The sequence below is a fragment of the Hyperolius riggenbachi genome, chromosome 6 (assembly GCF_040937935.1).
Source record: "Hyperolius riggenbachi isolate aHypRig1 chromosome 6, aHypRig1.pri, whole genome shotgun sequence".
Lineage (NCBI taxonomy): Eukaryota > Metazoa > Chordata > Amphibia > Anura > Hyperoliidae > Hyperolius > Hyperolius riggenbachi.
The window spans coordinates 257,232,335-257,254,308 of NC_090651.1; the positions used below are offsets into that span (position 1 = coordinate 257,232,335).

Here is a 21,974-nt window from a genome sequence, read left to right on the forward strand (position 1 = left end):
CTTAATGTCCCCCTGGCATCCTCAAAAGCATATTGGTGAAACAGATGGAAGTAACATGTTTAATGCATACATTGAATAACAGAAATGTTATTCATTAACTAGTTAATGATGCTCAGGCCTTCCGCAAAAATGCCAGGAGCCTGGCAGCCTCAGTACATGACGGCTTCCTGGGAAAGGAGGAGACCATTCAGGTCCCTAAAGATAAGTGAAAGGGGAATGAAGAATATAATGACAGGCTGCTTAGAGGCATCCTTACTGTTCTCTATGAGGAACTGTGACCCGATGAGATAAACATATACACATATAGTTCTAGCCCAGACCTGAGCAAACTATGGCCCACGGGTGCCAGAAAGGTGACCCGACGCTAGTGGTCTTGCTTCCTTTGCTCCTATTCTCTCCCTCCTGCCGACCTTTTAAATTTGCATGCTGCACGCATCATAACTCACCCAATCTAGAGGAATGCAACCCGATCCCCAAAAAGTTTACCCATCCCAGTTTTAGCACTATTAAAAAAAAATCTGAAGTCCATTTCTGTTTTCCAGTACAGCAAAAGTAAAAAAAAACTTGAGTTGTTATCTATGCAAAAGAGCTTTTCCAACAGCTTGTCAATTAATTCCAGTTTCCTGAAAAGCAAATAGAAGCTAAAAAGCCTGTTGTTTGTCAGGAAGAAGATCAAACAATAAGATTTCGGTACATGAAAGTTCAAAGGGTCATTGTTTCTGCTTCTCTTTCAGCTTAAAAGGCAGAGTGTGGATTCTAAACTGCAACTGTGACAGTATGATGCAATTTTAAAAAGTAAAGCCAACTAACTAAAAGTAAAAAATATGAGACTCTTTTCTACACTACAAGTGCTCTATTTATCATTCGTACTAAATGTAAGATTCAAAATCTCGTAAGTTTATTTTCTCTTTCGGTTCACTTTAAATGCAAAATCCCTCACCTTTATTTATGGCACCTGTTAAATAAATGTAACCTTATCTTTATATTGAAGTAACAGACATACCTATGTTTCCATGGTCACCTTTTCCCCAAAATCTGTATTCTGGTGTGTGTTTTGTAGCCGCATGGATGTGAGTGACCATGTTGCTGGTGATATCCGCACTATGCAAAGAACAGACACTTATAATGACCACAGATTACAATGGTCTTGCATCTGTGTTCGAGCTTATTCCAGAACGACTTCTTAGACACAACCTAAACTTATCAAGCTTATCAAAAGTGTATCAAGCATGCCTGAAGCTTAGCCACGATCACCATAGTGAGATATGTTATCTCCTTCATCTGTGTAATCTATGTCCCACTGTTGTGCCAGCCTTACTCTGTCCCAACATTCCGCCCAGTGTGCTTTGTGTCACCTGTCAGCTGACAGCTAGAATAGGGTTGCCAATCAGTTCAGCGCAGGACCTGCACAATTGCCTATTATATGTTCATTCAATTTACTGTCTTATTTGAAAACTTACGAAGTACACAAATCATGGTTGCAAAAACACAGCTTGGGTTTACGGTACCTCCCAGAAACTGGATACATGGTAAAAGCAAGTGTTACCAGTGTAATGTTTCATCATTCATGTTTTTCAAAAGCAAAACAGCATTTGTCTAATGTGTTGTCTTACAACTCATTCCAGGACAAATGTAATTATTTGTATGTATTCTTTTATTTGTATGTATTTTAGTTTTGAATAGTGAGAGATGGGGTTACAAACTTTAGGCTTTTCATTTCTGTCTGTGAAGAGACTTTTCACTTCCTGTCCCAGAGGCCACATGGAGATGTGTGGTGTCAGCATGGAAACTGGTAGTTCTGGGTACCAGAAGTGAGGCATAAACCTAAATAGTCAGAGAATCTAACTTCTCTACTCTATAAAAAACTAGTTTATTTGTTGCTGTCCATGTCTTCACAAGAAGTGATGAAAATACAGACAGGGGCAGCAATAAAAGTCTAGAATTGGTTCTCACCCCCACCAATTTATCCCAAACTACAATAAATAATTTCCTTGAACTGGGTTCTTCTCCACTTAGAAATGCAATCGTGGTGTGATGCGATCACGTTTCTTTTTAATTGTAACTAGCGTGATTTTGCAGTGATCAGGATGTAATCCATCTGGTGTATGGAGCAATTGCAGTGAGTTTGCGATTCACGGTGTAAAAAAATTAGCTGGAAATTGCAGTATTGTTAGGAAATCACATAGCAGTGTGTTTGCTATACAAAGTATAGGACCTCAATCGCACACAAAACACGACAGAATGACGACTGTGCTTGGGAGAAAATCGCGTCACAAGCATATCGCACTAATGGCAGCAGTTGCCTTGGTTTCCATATGTGTTATTGTGCCTATCGTTTTGCAATCCGCAAGTGATCAGAATAGGATTATAAAATGCTGGTAGTGAAAGGGAATTTCTTCAGAAAATACCATTGTCCTGTTTATTTGTGTATCCCCTGCTAAATAATAATGGTGCTTACACACACACAATGACCATTGCTCGACAGTTTAGAGCCGAGTGCTGTACAGACGCGTCACTCAGCTCCAACAAAGTGACATGCACTATTTCTACAGAGGGGTGAGGAGGGTTGATAGCACAGCACACAATTTTGCGGCGTCCAGTGGGCTGGGTTAGAAAAGTGCAGTCACACAAAATGATCTGGCCACGGTCAGCTGTACACCTCCTAGAATCTCCTCCAAGATGGCCCCAAACCGCTGCCTCTGTGTGTTCCATGGTGATGCTTGGATGGGGTTGGGGAGAATGCATGAGATTTCGTTTCATAAACGCTGACTTTTCTTGACATCTCTTGACGCATGGTTATGGAAATTGTGTAATTGTTATTTGTATAACCTTTGTGGCTTGTACAGAGTGAACTGTTACTTTTATAATTTATGACTTGCTTCCTGCAATTTTCAGCTTTGTTAATGTCCACATGATTAATATGTCATTTTAATTATATGTTATCTCCTTTTGCTTCTAGATAAACCAGGAAGTCATTTTCCGAGCCCTCAGCCCACGTTACAGGATGGTGAGTAACCCATCAAATCATTCTGTGCCTCTGCTAGATGTATTCATTTTACCTGCTGATGGCATTTAAGTAGTATAAACATCTGTTATTGCTGCTGAAGGATCAGCTGATGCCCCCTCTACACCTGTGTCATTACAGCTCAGAGTATTAGCAATGACACATCTTGCCATTGTCCCTAAAGTTCCCCTAACCCTCTACATAGGACAACGTAAACTGCCTAGTCGAGCTGAAAGTGCACGATTGTCAGAGATTGCATCGCAGAATTGAAACATTGTTAACAATAATTTCAAATATCAACACATCACATCTGTATACAATTTAAAGTGGCGTTACAATCTGGTATATCATACCGTGAAAAACAATCTTTTTATTGGCCATATACTGTAGTTTTCCTATTTATGTTTGACCTAAAGTAATCTCATTTACAGTATGTAAACGACACAATTTCCTCCATTTCATACACATCAACTGCTGACATGACACATTTTCATTTTTATTTTATCTCCTGGGCAGCAACTTGGAGATGGAAGCTAGCAATGACTAGAGGATATGTTATTGACAGACTGGTACCCCTTCCCATTTCCCCCACACGGTATACCAGGATCCAGCTTGAGAGGGAGGGCGTTAAGTATGGGCTGGTGCACACCACAAGAGCTTTTTATACGCTACAGATTTTAAAAGCTCTTGCTAATGCAATGCTATGGGGATTTTTACAAAATCACATCGCTCCAGTGTGCGCACACACATAGGATAACGTTAGTAGGAGGTTTTAAAATCACACAGTGCTCAGAAAAGCTCTTCTGGTGTGCCCCAGCCCTATAGCCTCCCGTAGGCTCGGATTTGTTTCTGGTGTGGAGTGGGTTTAAAGAAAGTTATACAAATCTGCTTTTAACGCAGAGCGAAACTTACATTTTATTACAAGTACATCAAAAAATGGGCAGCTGATTTCTTTATTCAACTTTAATTCTGCTTTAAGCCATCTACAGATTGTATAGGATTGTCACCTCATCTGACTGTTTGCAATCGAATCTATCAACAATTCTCTGCATGTGGTTGTGATGTTTTCTTTGAATGAAATTTGGAGATCCTGGGGCTATCACCAACCTCTTCTGCCTACAAGGCCAAATTTATACTTATTCTGCCCCTCGACCAAATGTGTTGTGACTCCCCTCCCTTGTGTAGCAGTGCCCCTTCCATTCCATGTGCTGCCCCCTCTTGCATGTGTATACATGTATTGCAGCCCCTCTTTTTTCAGCCCACATGGACATTAGCTTCCCGTTTACCTGAGTTGCTCTCCATTTGCATCCTCCTTTTTCAAGGTATCAACCTCTTTTTCATGACCAGGTGCCACTTGGGCTGCGGCCGCCCAAAGCCTGGGCCTTTGTGGCCTTTCTAGAAATCTAGTCCTGCCTGTCTATAGGAATGGATAAGTAGGCTTGGCTGGGTTGACTTGTTCGTACCCCTGTCCGTGCCTTTGTAACAACCATCTATAGGCTGTATCAGCCTCACTGCTATGTTAGTAAATAATATCAGTCAGAATGAATGGTTTAACCCCCACATGGAAGCTTTCATTGAATACCAGTATTCACAAAGGTTCCTTATAGCGGATTCATGTGATCCAACTGTATGCCTGCACGTTTGTTAATTAAGTCCTATATGCTAATGTAATACCATTACAGGGTTTGTGGGATGCAACCATATGGCTGAATGATTGATAGCTGGAACGTAATTGTATTTAAGGCTAAAAAGATAGATTTGGGCAATGAATTAAATTAATTAAATTGGAAGTCTCTATTGATTTAAAGATTCGTTCTCCCTTCTATTCTTCTTTTTAAAATTAAATTAAAATCAATTATTCCCTTCAGTGATAACAGCACTTATTAAAAGTTCTGCGAAGACAACAAAAGTTAATATCATTTAAATTCTCTTCCTCCGATGAACGTTACAAGCCGCAAAACTGATAAATGAATTAGATTCAGAGCTTAAAATGAGGTAATTGACCAACGTCTTCTGAGCTGTTAGAAAATAGCAGGATGTCTGTTGCCAGATATGATTATGAGGACATTTTTCTAAAGATGCGGTTCCCTATGGGATTCCTGTTCCACCGCTAATGGGAAAAACTGAACTGGCCCTAGACTACAATGGACATAGGACTATAGTAGGGATTGTGAGCCCCTCCAAGGAACAGTTAGTGACATGTCTATATACTGTGTAAAGCACTGGGGAAGATGTCAGTGCTATACAAATACTAAATAATTATAGTAATGGGAAATGGAAGTAAGGTGATGAAGGGGGGGGGGGGGGGGGGCAGAGAAGGGACACAGAGAAGCAGGGAAGAGGCATTCCAACTTCAGAGGAGGTGTTTTGCAGGAGTGCCTTTCATGCAAAGGACATCCCTTCACCTACACAGGACACAGAGGTATGCCATTTAGAAGGCAACATGCCTATGTGTCCCATGCCAAAAGAGAAGAAAGGTCTGTTAGTAAAGTGGTTCAATAAGAAAAAATAAAAACATTTTTTAAAATTAGCCTAAATTAATAAAATGCATTGCATCCAGTTTAAATAAATGGCCTTAAAGTGAACCTGAAGCAAGACGTATATGGAGGCTGCCATATTTGTTTCTTTTCAAACAATGAAAATTGCCTGGCAGTCCTGCTGATTCTCTGCCTCTAATGCAGGGGATACACGGTGCAATTTTGTTTATCAAACGAGCCGCTGGTGGCTCGATTGATAAGATCCGACGTGTCCGATTAGCGCCTGGATCGATTCCGCGCTCGATGCCCGCGGGCGGACCAATGGGAGCGGAAGATAAGCGGAAGATAAGCGCCCGCGGGGATAAGCGGGAATCAATCCAGGCACCCCCGGGAACGAGCGGGGACGCGCCGGAATCGAGCCGGCTAAAACGAACCGTGTATGCCCAGCATTAGGCCCGGTACACACTAGAGTTGAAATGGCAAACAGATCAGTGAAATTGGATCTGATCACCGGTCGATTGGATCCGTTTTCACTCCATTGCCACTCAGCTGCTTCTGCTCTGTTCCCCCCCCCCCCCCCCCACCCCTTCCTTCATGTATTCTGGCTCCCCCATGTGCTGAAGTACCTCTCTTGTATGTTCACCACTCAGCCAACTCCCCCCAACCCAGGTGTCATGGTCCTCCTCTCCATGTTCAGCAGCCCTTTCAAGATATAATGAAAACAATTTCTAATAATAAAAAGCTTTTGAATTTCAGCCTGGCCACATGGAAAGCCCTACAATCCTAATTCTGTGACTGGAGATACACTATCCACATTCAGCTTGATATTTACTACTCTAGCTGAGACCCACTGTTGTTTTCTTTGTAGTGGGCTTGATATTAGCCTGTGGATACAGCAGTGTTTAAACAGAGTTTGTTTCTCTCTCTCTGCCTGTTAGCAGCCAGGCAGTAAAGAGTGCACTGATCTGAGCTGCAGAGTGGAGATGAATGCTTCATTGCTGGCTGCCAGGTCATGTATTTAAAGCCCAGCTGTGTACCTTGTGAAGCAAGTCCTCATCCCACCGGTGGTATTTATCTCCCACGTTTATATAACCTCGGCTTATAATGCAACATTTTACCGGCTACATGGAGCAATATTTAACATCAGTTCCTGTTTTGAGCGGCCTACATTATAATATTCAGAACAGAAACGTACCCCTGTGCCAGTCTAGTCAGTAGGCAGAACATACCATTGTCATGCATAGAAGTCGATGGGAGTCGTGGCAAAGAAACATATAATGTTCATCCTAATGACCTTCAGACTGTTAAAGAGTACCTGAGGTGAACCTTGGCTTAAAAGTTTAAATACCTAAGGAGAGAGGATCCTCCAGAGGCTCCCCAAGCCATCCTCTGGTCCACCGTTGCTGAGTGGGTACAAGCTCGCGACTGCTCTCTTCTTCAAGAACGAGCACAGCTGTATTGCACCTGTGGAAGCACGGCTGCGCTTGTGCATTAAAGGCAGCATGATGGTGATGTGCAAGAGGATCCCGGGCAGTGGCAGAGGACAGTGTGGGAAACGTCTGGAGGATCCAGAGGCTTCCCTCTCAAACACATCCTCCAGATGCTTCGCTAGCCTGGAGACTAGTGACACATGTACATATGCATCACTACTAGCCTCCAGGTTAGCGACACATCTGTTGCTATGGAGAGGCATGGAGGGATGAGCAGTGTATGATGGAGCAGATTACCGTAGCTGGGGTGAATGGGATGATCACTGCGCCTGTTGCTTGCTCAGGAGTCAGGGATCGTTAAAGATCCAGCATGCTAGGTAAGCAGATGTCACTCAAGATTCTGGGCCAAGGCAGTCTTTATTGGCTGCCACCTCAGCGTTTCCAACTCACTGAAGCGAGGTATCATGCCTATGGGCCCCTACAGACACCATCTCCTGACTGCAATCCGTGTCTTCTGTTGGAGAGATTAGCTAACAAGTTGTAATGAGTATTATTCTCCTTGATGATCTGGGGCAGACTGCACCCTTCCTCCTCCACTTTCCATTTAGCTAAAGTTGCATAGAATAAGTTAATGAAGCGCTACACAGTGCTGTTCACATTTTTATCCTGAGGGCAGCCATATCCTGCAAGACCAACCACCCTCTAAAGTTTATGGGTGGCTTTTGGGAAGCAATTCATTGATAGACCCGGCAGCCGCGCAATCAAATCTTACAGCCTGCCGCATAATTTCTAGTTGCTGTTTTCTCATTTGCGACTCTTGTCACACTGTCTGGGAAATCGCTTAATCTGCATTCTTAATCTCCTCTGTGTGGCCACCTCTAGTCTTTGTTTTCCAGCCCATTGTATATGCACGTCATATCCAATATTTTTTTTTTTAAACTAGATTGAGACAAATCTTCCTTTTTTCATTTTTCCTGACTTCCCTCGTGTTGGTGGGGAGGGCTCCGATCACCTGGGGTTGATGTATTCTGCCAATTATCCTTGAGATGAACCTATTCTAAATGATACATCCCTGTAGACTAGATCAGCTATTTTCGGAGTGATGATAGGCTGTGTACAGTGTGCAGCTTGTAGACGCTCCCTAGCGACTGTCTCCGATTGTCTTTCGCTTGTGTGCGGGGACGATCCCTGGGGAAATATTTTGATTCAGTGGGTTTTTTGGGTAATTTGAAGTCTGGATTGTTATTGTTTCGGCTTGTGCTGACAAACCTCATTCAGAGCTTGAACAGGAGGAGAAATCTATTGTGTGCTTTATTTTGAAGTAAGATGCAACACTAAAATGCTGGCCGTAGCCTCATTGTGTTACCTATGAAAAATGACTATAGCTCATTTATAGAAGGGAGGCCTGTGAAATGGCTCAATTATGTCAATATGGAATGAGGAATTGCTGCGGCTGTGGACGTTATAGGGGCCATTTGCTGTTAGCCATACAGTACCGTCCTACCTTCATAATGGAGGAAAATTCTCCAAAAGTGAAATCACCTCAATATTACGTGGCTTTTTTTTCAGACCAAAGCATAGTACTCATATTTTCTGAGCACTAAACAATACACATACTTACTTGTTGACATTTATTTCTGCTATTACGTAGAGAATGTGTGTTCAGAAGTGCTTAGACTGTGTATTAAACATCTGAATGATAGGTAAGACCACATCAAGGCTGGGCTACTAAATGCAACACTAAAGACTAGGTAACAACCAACAGCAGTCAGTCATATTCAATTAACATTTTTGGTTGTATTACATGAAGATCAGCAGCTATCGGCAAGAAAGCACAGTGGTGGCTGCGACATTAAGTTATAGTTGTACTAGTTTTATGTCTTGTGTCTTGTGCTATAGTCGCAGATCTCCCTTGTTGTTTGCAGTTAGTCATGTCACCACTGTGGTGCTCAATCAGTCATGTGATGTTGAAATGGTCACATGGGAGTAGGGTGTGAATTTCAAATTCACAGGTGAAATCCCAGCAGTACAATGCAAGAAAGATACTTTTAAGTGGAACAGTGAGGTAGTAGGGAACATTCTTGCCATGCAGCATTGTGGTCCCTGGTTCAAATCTAGGACAGGGGGACATTATGTGGATGGAGTTTGTGTGGGTTGCCTCTGGGTATGCCAGTTTTTTTCCAACATCCCAATTTTGGTTCTTGATCAAAGATGGCCATGGGCTTTGTACACACTGAATTCAAATCAGCCGAGGTGACTGTTAAGGACTGTCTCTGCTAAGGATCTAGCACGTGTACCGCAGCCCCCAAAGTGCTTTATCTCTAGTGACGTCCAATGCCCCCCTGACCCCGAATGCATGCTCTTACTCACCCTGCCTGCTGGTAGCCACTCTGTTGTGGGCCATGCATTGCCACTTCCTCTCCCCTGTATAGCAGCAGATCCATTCCTAGCCTCTTGGCTAGTCATGTACCACATCTGTACAGCACTTGGCCTTGAACTGTCACCAAAGGGATCCAATCGTACATTACGTGTGCACAAGGCTTTAGATTATGTTAGGGCAATTAGTCTAATTATGTGATTGTAACGATGTGCACATGTACAGTGGCTTGCAAAAGTATTCGGCCCCCTTGAAGTTTTCCACATTTTGTCACATTACTGCCACAAACATGAATCAATTTTATTGGAATTCCACGTGGAAGACCAATACAAAGTGGTGTACACATGAGAAGTGGAACAAAAACCATACATTATTCCAAACATTTTTTACAAATCAATAATTGCAAAGTGGGGTGTGCGTAATTATTCAGCCCCCTGAGTCAATACTTTGTAGAACCACCTTTTGCTGCAATTACAGCTGCCAGTCTTTTAGGGTATGTCTCTACCAGCTTTGCACATCTAGAGACTGAAATCCTTGCCCATTCTTCTTTGCAAAACAGCTCCAGCTCAGTCAGATTAGATGGACAGCGTTTGTGAACAGCAGTTTTCAGATCTTGCCACAGATTCTCGATTGGATTTAGATCTGGACTTTGACTGGGCCATTCTAACACATAGATATGTTTTGTTTTAAACCATTCCATTGTTGCCCTGGCTTTATGTTTAGGGTCGTTGTCTTGCTGGAAGGTGAACCTCGGCCCCAGTCTCAAGTCTTTTGCAGACTCCAAGAGGTTTTCTTCCAAGATTGCCCTGTATTTGGCTCGATCCATCTTCCTATGAACTTTGACCAGCTTTCCTGTCCCTGCTGAAGAGAAGCACCCCCAGAGCATGATGCTGCCACCACATTTGACAGTCGGAATGGTGTGTTCTGAGTGCAGTGTTAGTTTTCTGCCACACATAGTGTTTTGCATTTTGGCCAAAAAGTTCCATTTTGGTCTCATTCGACCAGAGCACCTTCTTCCACGTTTGCTGTGTCCCCCACATGGCTTGTGGCAAACTGCAAACGGGACTTCTTATGCTTTTCTGTTAACAATGGCTTTCTTCTTGTCACTCTTCCATAAGAGCCAACATTGTGCAGTGCACAACTAATAGTTGTCCTATGGACAAATTCCCCCACCTGAGCTGTAGATCTCTGCAGCTCGTCCAGGGTCACCATGGGCCTCTTGACTGCATTTCTGATTAGCGCTCTCCTTGTTCGGCCTGTGAGTTTAGGTGGATGGCCTTGTCTTGGTAGGTTTACAGTTGTGCCATACTCCTTCCATTTCTGAATGATCGCTTGAACAGTGCTCCGTGGGATGTTCAAGGCTTTTGAAATCTTTTTGTAGCCTAAGCCTGCTTTAAATTTCTCATTAACTTTATCCCTCACCTGTCTGGTGTGTTCTTTGGACTTCATGGTGTTGTTGCTCCCAAGATTCTCTTAGACAACCTCTGAGGCCATCACAGAGCAGCTGTATTTGTACTGACATTACATTACACACAGGTGCACTCTGTTTAGTCATTAGCACTCATCAGGCAATGTGTATGGGGAACTGACTGCACTCAGACCAAAGGAAGCTGAATAATTACGCACACCCCACTTTGCAGTTATTGATTTGTAAAAAATGTTTGGAATCATGTATGATTTTCGTTCCACTTCTCATGTGTACACCCCTTTGTATTGGTCTTTCACGTGAAATTACTATAAAATTGATTCATGTTTGTGTCAGTAATATGACAAAATGTGGAAAACTTCAAGGGGGTCGGATACTTTTGCAAGCCACTGTATATAGTTAATGTGACTAGACTGAACCAGGACATGACTTTGCAGGAAATACTGAGGTCAAATCCATGAATAAACGGGTTTATTTACAGAAGTGCAATATCTATATCTATATTTAGTTAATTAACGGCAGAAGCAGTTTATATGCTGCCCATTGGTCAGGTGACAGTTCAAATGTTCTCAGAGTTCCATCTACAGGTGAGCTGAAGAACTGCAGAGTTCCCTCCTAGAGGAGAGACATTTGCTGGTGGATAGCGGAAGTTCATACAATGTCCACAAGTGATGCCACCAGCAGGAACTCAAAGGAATAATTCATGATCGTGACATGGACACTAGATTAATGCAGGGATCACACTTTTCAATTTCTCATGCATTTGTCTGCATGCAAATTCCTATTAGAACTTTCTATCTATGTAAGTCATTGGGACTGCTCATACTTAATGTGGAACACTTACATGTGGAAAAAGAATTTACAACCCTGGAGTATAATTTCACACACCGCATGCGGTTTGTCATTAAAAATCATTAGGTGCCATGTCAAAATGCATCTGATCTAATGCAGATAAATGCACATATTTTCTGAAAATTTCCATTTGAAAAAATAAACCAAAAATGTGCGTTTTCAGCACTGATAAGTGTGAACCCTGCATAAGGCTTAGATTATCAGTTCCTCTCTGATAAACAGCAGCAGGATTATGAAGTTAGGGACATGCTTATTTAAACTGCTGATATATAAACACACCATGACAGTGGCAATAAAGTCCAGGGGCAGGTAGTATGGCATCTTAAACCTTAGTCTAAAATGTTACAGTTTGCCCCTCCGTTAAAGTCAATTGGAATCTTTAAAAAAACAGCTGGATACTTACCTAAGGAGAGGGATGACTCTAGGTCCTATAGAGCCTTCCTGCTCCTCTCTCGGTCTGCTCATTGCAGCGGCAGCTCCTCCGTCTGAATCCCCTGCCGGAGGGGACTTCGGGATCCGAGTCCTCCCGAAGACAGGTGGCTCCATACTGTGCATGCTTGAGAGAGGGCACTCAGGCGTATGCAGTACGTAGCCGCCCATTTTCGGGAGCACTCAGGCTCTTGAAGACTTCCGAAGCCTCCCTTTGGCAGAGAGAGCAGTATTTGACCAAATGGGTGGAATACTACTTCAGGGGAGCCAACGCTGGCATGGGGACCGAGTGAGGCAGGGACGGATCTAGACCAAGTTGCCCCAAGTTGCGCCTGGGGCAAGGTCAGGTTTTGGCGCCTAAACTGCCATTCCCCATCCAAATTTTTCCGCCTTTTTAAGAATTCAACAAACTGCGCCTGGGGCAAGAGACCCGCTTGCCCCCCCCTAGATCCGTCCCTGGAGTGAGGAACGATAAAGCTGTATAGGACCCAGAGCCTTCCCTCTCCTGGGTATTTGGCTTATTTTTTTATCATCGATTTTAAATATTTCCTCATAGAAACTACTGAGGGGTACCCCAATGTTCCTGCACAGCACAGCTGGCACTCAGAGTGCTGAGGATCGTCTTCCAGGATGACTACACCTCTAGTAGTAAACATTGTGGCACCAATTTGTTGCTTGTTAGCTAACAGGACAGATAGTGCTGTGTACATAACAGGTTCTACTAACTGTGTATCACAGCATGCAGATGGCCTTACTGAAGTCTTATTATGGAACCCTATGATCTGTAGCCATGTCTCTAGGCAAGACCGAGAGGTTTTGAAATAAGAAAGTACCACATAATAAGTATTTGTTCCTGCTGTGTTTTCTCACAGGGCCATTTCAGGTTAGGCCAGCCTTCAGGAGGATTTGACAAATCTCAAGAAAAAGTAAAGTCCTTACGTCCTAAATGAAGGAACAATGGCACTATTATTATTTTTATTATTGTTGCTTTTATGGAGCTGACATTTGACACAGTGATTTAAGAGTACAAAGAACAATTTGTTGTTGATTGCTCCTGAGACCATTTTGTGAGGCTTGTATATTTTTGAGATAATTGGTCATTATTCCAATCTTCAAGAGCTTTCAGAATGCAAGATAAGTTTTAAATCATACCTGGCAGCAATGTTTTATTATGGAACCAATAGCTGACGGCTATTGTTTAATAAATCAGGCATCTTATTTTCTGTGTCATATTATCCCACCATGCTCCATTCTTCAGTACTCATTGCTAGAGATGTGTGCACTCCCACATTGGATTGAAATCATAATAGTACTCCTCCAGTTCCAGATGGCAGGGTCGGTGGTGAGGACACAGTGTTCCCGCTATTACATGCATAACATGTGCACTTTACTTCCAGTTTGTGGCATCTGGGGGTACATCTGAACAACTGACTATAGGTGAGGCTGACTGTTGATAAGTGACCAAAAAAATTCATAAGACATCACATATTTGAAACGTGGCATGTCCAACCTCTGGGGAGCCATCTCTTCAATCAAGTAGATGACAGCTGTCTGACAGGCATGTATCACACACATTCCTGTACTCACCTTCATTTACTTTGCCAAATGATGCTGGGTGGAGATCTCCTTAACCATTGGCTGTTTGTGTGTGACTTTGAGGAGTACCAGGAGACCATTCACTGGAAACATTGCTGCAGCCATATTTCTGGGAAGGCCCAGGCCTTGTGTGGCTGATGAGGCTGGAGACGTGGAAAAGGGGTGCTCAATATAGAAAAGCCTGCAAATGAAAAGGGAAGTCTGCAATTGGCGAGCAGCTTGTGGAAGGGGCGAAATGCAGTTCAAAGGAGCTGTACATGAACCAGGAGGGGGGGGGGGGGGGTGCTGTACTTGGATGTTATACACAAAAGTGTGTGTATGTGCGGGGGGGGGGGGGGGTGTTGGGGCACTGTTGCACATAGAGAGGAAAAAAACAAGAAGGTTGGCCTAGTGGCAGGAAAAGTACAAATCCGGCCTTGGAAAAAGTCAGGACTTCTTCTTAAAGGACAACAGTAATGAGAGGGATATGGGGGTAGCTTTATTGATTTCCTTTTAAACAATACCAGTTGCCTGGCTGTCCTGCTGATCCTCTGCTTTTACTTTTAGCCATAGACCCTGAACAAGCACATGCAGATCACGGGTTTCTGACATTATTGTCAGATCTGACAAGATTAGCTGCATTCTTGTTTCTGGTCTGATTCAGACACTACTGCAGACAAATGCAGTACATCAGCAGGACTGCCAGGCAACTGGTATTGTTTAAAAAGGAAATAAATATGGCAGCCTTTATATCCCACTCCTTACAGCTGTCCTTTAAGGAGAACAGTTGATTTAAATCAAGCATTGGTGATCATTTATTCGCACTTAATTGGCACCAATACTTTTAAATACTGTAAATCAAGACAAGAAATCTCTAGCATTTAGTATTATTCTGTTCATACATTAGGGGTATTAAACCATCCAGTTTCACTATTCAGCTGGGTTGGGATGGCTGCTTGGCCACCCTGTTATTAAAGCGGTGACCAGATGCACCATAAGCTCCTCCTATCCAGTTAACGCCATCTTCATGCGTGCTGGTATTAGTTGTTAGTTTGAACAAATTACTCTGAAAATAAATGTGTAGTATCTACAGCCTGATCATGAATAGCAATGCATAGATTGTAAGCCTTCGGGCCGGGTCCTCCTTATGTCTCCTACCTGTTCACACACCTCCATTACCGTACATCCATCTTATGGATCTGAGTGAACTCGACTTGCCTAATCTCCATGCTCCCATCCAGTGTCTGACTAAGCATTACCTGGTACTCATACTGTGCTGCGTGATCTGGTTTTCATGTATTCCTGTATTGTCTTATTCCTGTATGTTACCCCTAAATATTGTCTGTAACCTTAAAAGAATCGTCAGTTAAAGAAAAAAAAAAAGAGTTTTACTTACCTGGGGCTTCTACTAGCCCCATGCAGCCATCTTGTGCCCTCGTAGTCACTCACTGCTGCATTGCGTACATTTTTACGCATTCCCGCTGGTGCAGGAACATCAACACATACATTTTTACGCGTTAGTGGTGCAACGCGTAAAAATGTACCCGAGGTCGGCAAAAACAAAACTGACGATTCCTTTAACTAAATGTCCAGCGCTGCGTAATATGTTGTTGCTTTATAAATAAACAATAAATAAATGTGCGCCATTCCCTGTTAATTTAGCTGGAGCTGTCGGGAGTCTGTGTTTTCTGCACTTCGCCGCACAGGCGGGTGCAATTACATCCGGTCCAGTGATTCCAGCACCTTACTGCTGAACAACTGAAACGTGTTATCTTTTGGCCTAGTAGAGCTGTAATGCTGACCTTTGATCATTTTGCTTGAGAAAGTGACATATGCACTTTAAATTAGGCTAAATGTTTGACTTGTAGCCATTTCAGAACCCATCTATGCAAGTTTCAAAATTCCCCTAAAAAGAAATAAAGCGCTCTGGCGTGCTATTTTTACCTTGTCTTCACTACTCATGTCTTTCCGTCTCGACCTTTTGTCACCCTTTCTTAATGAGCCGAAGCACAATGTCTATTTGGGTATTCTGTGGATCCTCATGGGCTCCCTGTAGAGCTTTTTATTTTTGCAGAAAGCTGTAGCTGTAGATCTTTCCTTCCTTACCACCTGCTGTTGAAATGGAACGCTTTAGCCATACTAGAAAATACAAGAGTCTACAATGGGAACCACTGTAAGCTGGCTATGAGAACCACTGTAATGCCTGCGGATGTCATTCCACAAACACAGTAAGTAACATTACAGGGTCCCCACTGTTTACATAAAGGAGGAAGCTGCTGGGGAGTTAGATAAACCGTTACATCATCAACTAAATTACATTGCAAATACACCCCTTTCCATTTTTACTCAATGTTATTTAAGTATATTTGCAGTGACAAATGGAATGAATGATATAAAAGGATAATGAGTAGCAGGATTTAGTGAAGGTATGAAGTTTGGGGTAACGACCTCTGACTCAGACCCAAAGGACTAACCATAGAATTTACAGCCCCTGCCACTGTAGAAGGCACAGGGCTCTGGGGGAGCAGTCGAGTTGTTTAAAAATCTTACCCTTTTTATATAGGGTAAGATTTTACCCTTTTTTATATAGGGGATGGACAAACTGGGTGAAAAGAAAATGATCCTGCGCTGCTACTGAATGTGTTGGCAATATACAATACATTAGGCTTATGACCCTTGATTGTAATGCACGTTGGTGCAGCTTTCCTGCTGAGTAGTTCTAGGTGTTACGTCACTACTCGTTTCGGCGTTGCCTCACCTTCTTCAGGTAATGCCAAAGCCGGTAGTGATGTAATGGCACTGACACGGATGAGGACACGCCCCATTAATCTCCCGAACCTCCAGGAGTTTACAATAGAGAGTTTTCACTGTAATCCCAGGTCCTGGCCAGACCTCAGAACGGAGAGCACACACATGGGTGGCCTCATACTTGAGATTTTACTTTGGATTAATGTAAGTGCATCTTAATTGTGTGATTATCTAATAAAGAAGTTTATTGCACTATAGGAGTGCTCTCCTCTCTACTTCTATATAGGGCATGCCCTTCCAACGGGAGTGTTGTGGCCACATTGTTAAGGTTACCAAACTTGTTATGATTCCTGGGAGATGGGTCTTCTAGTTGTGAGGGTCATTACGGGGGGAGGAGATGTGAATGCTGGGGCCCAACAAATTGTTCTGGGGTTTTGTAGTTATCCTCTGTTAATTTATACATCTTTTTATTGCTAGGTACAGTTTTACTTAGTGTAGCCCTGAATGGCCACACCTTTTACATGTAATATTTTACAATATATGACTTAAACAGTTGACTACGAAGAGACATACTGATGCTCTATGAAATTAGTTCAGTTTTACGCTGAACATCCCTAGAGTTGTTGAATTTTTAGACTAGGTGGTTGCGTGTACTACACATGTATTCCCACTGCTTATTGGGATTTATCCAACAATTGGGTGTTTGCTGAGTGGCACACAGAACAAGATCTTGTCCTGGGTCCTGAATATTAACCACTTTACCCCCACCCGTACGAATTTCTCCGTCCCTTTTCCCATCCTTTTACCACCAGGGACGGAGAAATCCGTACTTCCCGCGCTCCGCCGCTGCCCGCGCTCCCGCTCACTTATGCGCCCACTCACGCTTGCATGCACGCCGCCGCCCGCTCGCCCGGAGATCAATAAACGGGAAAATCCATTCCCGTTCGTTGATCTAAGCCCCGCAATGATCCGCTGCTTCTCCGATAAGCAGCGCGATCATTGTGGAAAAAAAAAAGTTCCCAGCCTCTTTGTACTTCCTGCAAGCGTCCGGAAGGACGCTTGCAGGTCGCATAAAAAAATGTTACTGTGGCCATCTTGTGGCCAAATAGTAACACTACACCCTAAAGCATCTTTCACATACAAATACATTACTTATACACAAAAAATTAACTCATTACCTCCCACACTCCCCATTTTTTTTTTTTTTGTAATTAAATTTTTTTTTTTAAATTTACAGTTAAAAAATACATAAATAGTTACCTTAGGGACTGAACTTTTTAAATATTTATGTCAGGAGGGTACAACACTGTTACTTTATAAACTATGGGCTTGTAATTAGGGATGGACGCAAAACTGAAAAAAATGCACCTTTATTTCCAAATAAAATATTGGCGCCAAACATTGTGATAGGGACATAATTTAAATGGTTTTATTCAATCACAAGAGGTTTGCGCTCTCAGCGTAAAAAATGGGGACACCACAGTATCCTCCTACTAAAAAAAGTATAACCACTGGTTCGCCTCCTCCACATACGTAATACATTCAAAAAGAGGTGGCGCTCACAGTGGGTTAACAGCACATTCCTTTCCCAAAACTTTAATATGGAGGCACATGAAAACTCCATGATTAAAATCCATAAGAACTATGTAAAAGATCTTCATAAACAGATGCTGTTTCCTGCTATTCCTCACAGAAGGATAGGCCACCACCAGCACCCTTTGTGTGCCACTCACCGCAATTTTAGACCAGCTAAGTGGTCCAAATGAGCCATGGGACCGTTCCCGGGTCGTCCCCCACCTATCTGGCAACCAATATCAAAGTTTCCTTCCTCCAACAGGTCTCCTGCTTCTTTTGCGATTAAGCATCAACCTCAATAGAAAAACTCCATATAGTGCAATATTACTTTAAAATGTTTATTACTAAAATGTTAATACACTCACATGCTCCACGATAAAAAAGCGCTCAGAGTAATTTCTTAAACAGGCTCTCCCCCGTATTGATGGCCAGGCTGGCAGGCTCCGGGTTTCCGTGTGGTTCCACTCTACTTCCGCCGCGCGCTCGGTCAGTGGTGTGTCCGTCCGTGCCCGCCTCACCGCCGCTCAGGAACGCTGCCTCCGCTTCCGCATTAGCATTTCGTCACGTATGACTTATCAGGAGTGCCATATGAAAGTTTTGGGAAAGGAATGTGCTGTTAACCCACTGTGAGCGCCACCTCTTTTTGAATGTTAAATGGTTTTATAGACGGGACAAATGGGCAAATAAATTTCATGGGTTTTAATTACAGTAGCATGCATTATTTAAAAACTATAATGGCCGAAAACTGAAAAATGATTTTTCCCCACATTTTTCCTATTTTCCCAATAAAACATATTTAGAATAAAATAATTCTTGGCATAATGTCCCACCTAAAGAAAGCCTAATTGGTGGCGGAAAAAAAAGATATAGTTCATTTCATTGTGATAAGTAATGATACAGTTATAGACGAATGAATGGAAGGAGCGCTGAAAGGTGAAAATTGCTCTGGTGCTCAAGGGGTAAAACCCCTCAGTGGTGAAGTGGTTAAACATCCCTGTAGGATTAGGAAGGTAAAAGTAGGTCACATTATAATGACCTTCAGATCGAATGATCAGGAATGGACAGAGCTATATAAATCCTTGCACTTCCCCTAGTAGTCACATAGTTATTTGGGTTGAAAAAAGACTTGCGTCCATCGAGTTCAACCAGTGGACACATTCCTGTACACCGAATGACAGCAAGGGCAATTTTGCAACTTTATAAATCTCCCACTAAGCAGAATAGAGATGTTTTCTGAGATGCAGCCATTGCAGTGTCTGGGATCATTAGAAAATGTCATCATTTAGCGCTAGGTTCTCTTGGCTGCTAAATGAGTTTGAAAATTCACTGCAATCTTCATTATGAGTGTTGCGGGTAGACTGTCATTCCTAGTTCTATTCTGAGTACTTTGTGTTTTGGATTCATGCTAGAATAGAGATTATTAACTCATTGTTGACTGAGTGTCTTCACTGACTTTTCCAGCATGTGAACAGAACACAATTTCGCGATTCTGCTCCTATTTTTAAAATAAAAGTTTGAAGGTCTCAGGGCCCTTTCACTCTGGCACGGTGCATTGCAGTAGTTTACCCCACTGCTACTGCAGGTCAATGAAAGTCCTTTATGTAAAATCACACCCCCTAACAGTGGTGTAGGTTGAGATTATGGGGCCCCATAGCAAAACTTTCATGGGAGCCTCAGATGTAGGCACTCCTAAGCAATGCCACCTGCCCCTACCGTATGGGTATGAGTTAATTCGGCAATTTACATTCTCATGCAAACAACACTGCACATAGTTCATGGGCACAGAGACAAAGTTTTAGGTGGTAGGAACATAAGAAAGTTAATGATGACTACATTAAGTACCACCTGAGCCCCCTATGCTCCAGGGCTCCATAGCACCTGTTATGGTTGCAATGGCTTTTGCTACGCCCCTGCCCCGTAACAATTTCCGATGATCTATTGGAGAAAATGAAAATATTTCTCATGGGAAAAGGGGTATCTGCTACTGATTGGGATGATGTTCAATCCTGGGTTATGATTCATCTTTAAGCAGACAGCATGCAGTCTCCACAGCACACAGCAGACTTCATCTTTACAGTAGGCATCATGCTGTTGACAAAGGGGGTGGGGTCTGTGTCAAAGACTGTCATCATTTACAAGCCCCTAGTGTGATCTGTGAATCTGGCCCCAACAAAGGCATCCACTAAACATTACTGATAGAATCCCGTCCCTGCTGCAGATGGAGATAGGCTGAGCTTTAGTTTTTGTTTTGTTTGCAGCTGTATTATGGTACATTATTATCTGTTCGAAAACGTGACAGTGACTATGATTGATCTGTTTAGCTGAGATGGATGGATGTGATTATAATTCTCTCCAAGCTACTTTCACCATTCAGGTTCCTGGCTGTGTGCCAGGGGGTATATTCCTTGCAGATCAGCGGACTGTAAAGCACTGTAAACCTGTCGACAGAGCAGTTATTTTATATATCCCTGGGACACAAGCTGTGTGCTGGACATACATGATGGGGTCTTTCAAATGACTTGATTAAATGAGTTAAATCAAAGCAAAAGTTACATTGTGATTGATTGGATGGGTGATCATAAACAGCATAATCTATTAAATAATTACAATTTTCCATTAGTTATGATTTATTTTCTGGAAAAAAAAGAGTTGATTTAAAAAAGTCTCCCTGCCTTTTATTAACAAGTAGATTTCTACTATTGTATCTGGTTAAAGGAATTAGACTAATCCAGCCATCTGTTGGAAGTATGGCCCTGGCATGCAACATACACACACCAGATAAAAGTCCTTGGAAACAAACGATTCACGAACAGACTTCAGACAGTTGTTTGATGAGAAACAGCCCAACAACTTCAAAATAGATGGATGGATCGCAGGCAAACGATCTCGCCTAATGGATAACTTTGGGCAATTATTGCTCATGTGTATACAAATACTGTATATCATTATTATTTAGTATTTATATAGCGCTGGCATCTTCCTCAAGGCTGTACACAGAGTATATTGTTGTTTTCTCACTTAATTGTCACTTATAAAAAAAATAAGCAACCAAACCAAAGCACCGGTGTTCAGTCCGTATGTACTAAATGTAATATAGACACAGTGCGCCGAGTGCAAAAAACGTCTTCTCTTTCACAGTTGCACTTGTTTCAGCTAGCTTCACAAAGGGTATATAGCCGACACCTCACCCCACACGGTGCTCTCTCACCAGATAAGTAATGTTAGACATGTTAGACTGTCATAATGCCTACAGACGTCTGATTTTTCCAAACAACCAGTAGTTTGGACGTCTGAACGACCGGTCGTTTGGACGTCAAATCAGGCGTGTGTACAAACGATCTTTCAGCTGATGAGAGTGGATTTGACCGATCCGCCAAGCGGATCCGTCTAAACCAGCTTTATCAGCTGAACGACCATTTGTACACACTCACGTTTTCAGGAGTAGAAGGATAAATACAATTGTTTAACTCATAAATGTATTTTCACCTCGGGTTCACTTTAAGAAGGCACAATTGTGTGTGTACGTCAGGAATTCAGGAGCCAGTCCCTTCAAACCAGAAGTCTGCAATACATTTTTAACCTCCTTGACGGTATGGACGAGTATATCCGTCCATTCCCGCCGGAGGTCGCCGCTCAGGCCCGGCTGGGCCGATTTTTATGAAATAAAAAGCAGCATACGCAGCCGGCACTTTGCCAGCCGCGTGTGCTGCCTGATCGCCGCCGCTCTGCGGCGATCCGCCGCGAGCAGCGGCGAAAGAGGGTCCCCCCAGCCGCCCGAGCCCTGCGCAGCCGGAACAAATAGTTCCGGCCAGCGCTAAGGGCTGGATCGGAGGCGGCTGACGTCAGGACGTCGGCTGACATCCATGACGTCACTCCGCTCGTCGCTATGGCGACGATATAAGCAAAACAAGGAAGGCTGCTCATTGCAGCCTTCCTTGTTTATTCTGGGCGCTGGAGGCGATCGAAAGAACGCCTCCGGAGCGCCATCTAGTGGCCTTTCATGCAGCTAACTTTCAGTTGGCTGCATGAAATAGTTTTTTTTTTATAAAAAAAAAAAACCTCCCGCAGCCTCCCTGGCAAT

General features: G+C 42.9%; 1 protein-coding gene across 8 annotated transcripts in view; it reads left to right on the forward strand.

Annotated features, from left to right (window-relative positions):
• AGRN (agrin) overlaps positions 1–21,974 on the forward strand; it is an 803,356-nt gene that overhangs the window by 315,616 nt on the left and 465,766 nt on the right. For all 8 annotated transcript variants that reach the window (XM_068240729.1, XM_068240733.1, XM_068240730.1 and 5 more), the window contains one exon: positions 2,960–3,007. In XM_068240729.1, the coding sequence (XP_068096830.1) occupies positions 2,960–3,007 (48 nt within the window). The remainder of the gene's footprint in view (positions 1–2,959; positions 3,008–21,974) is intronic.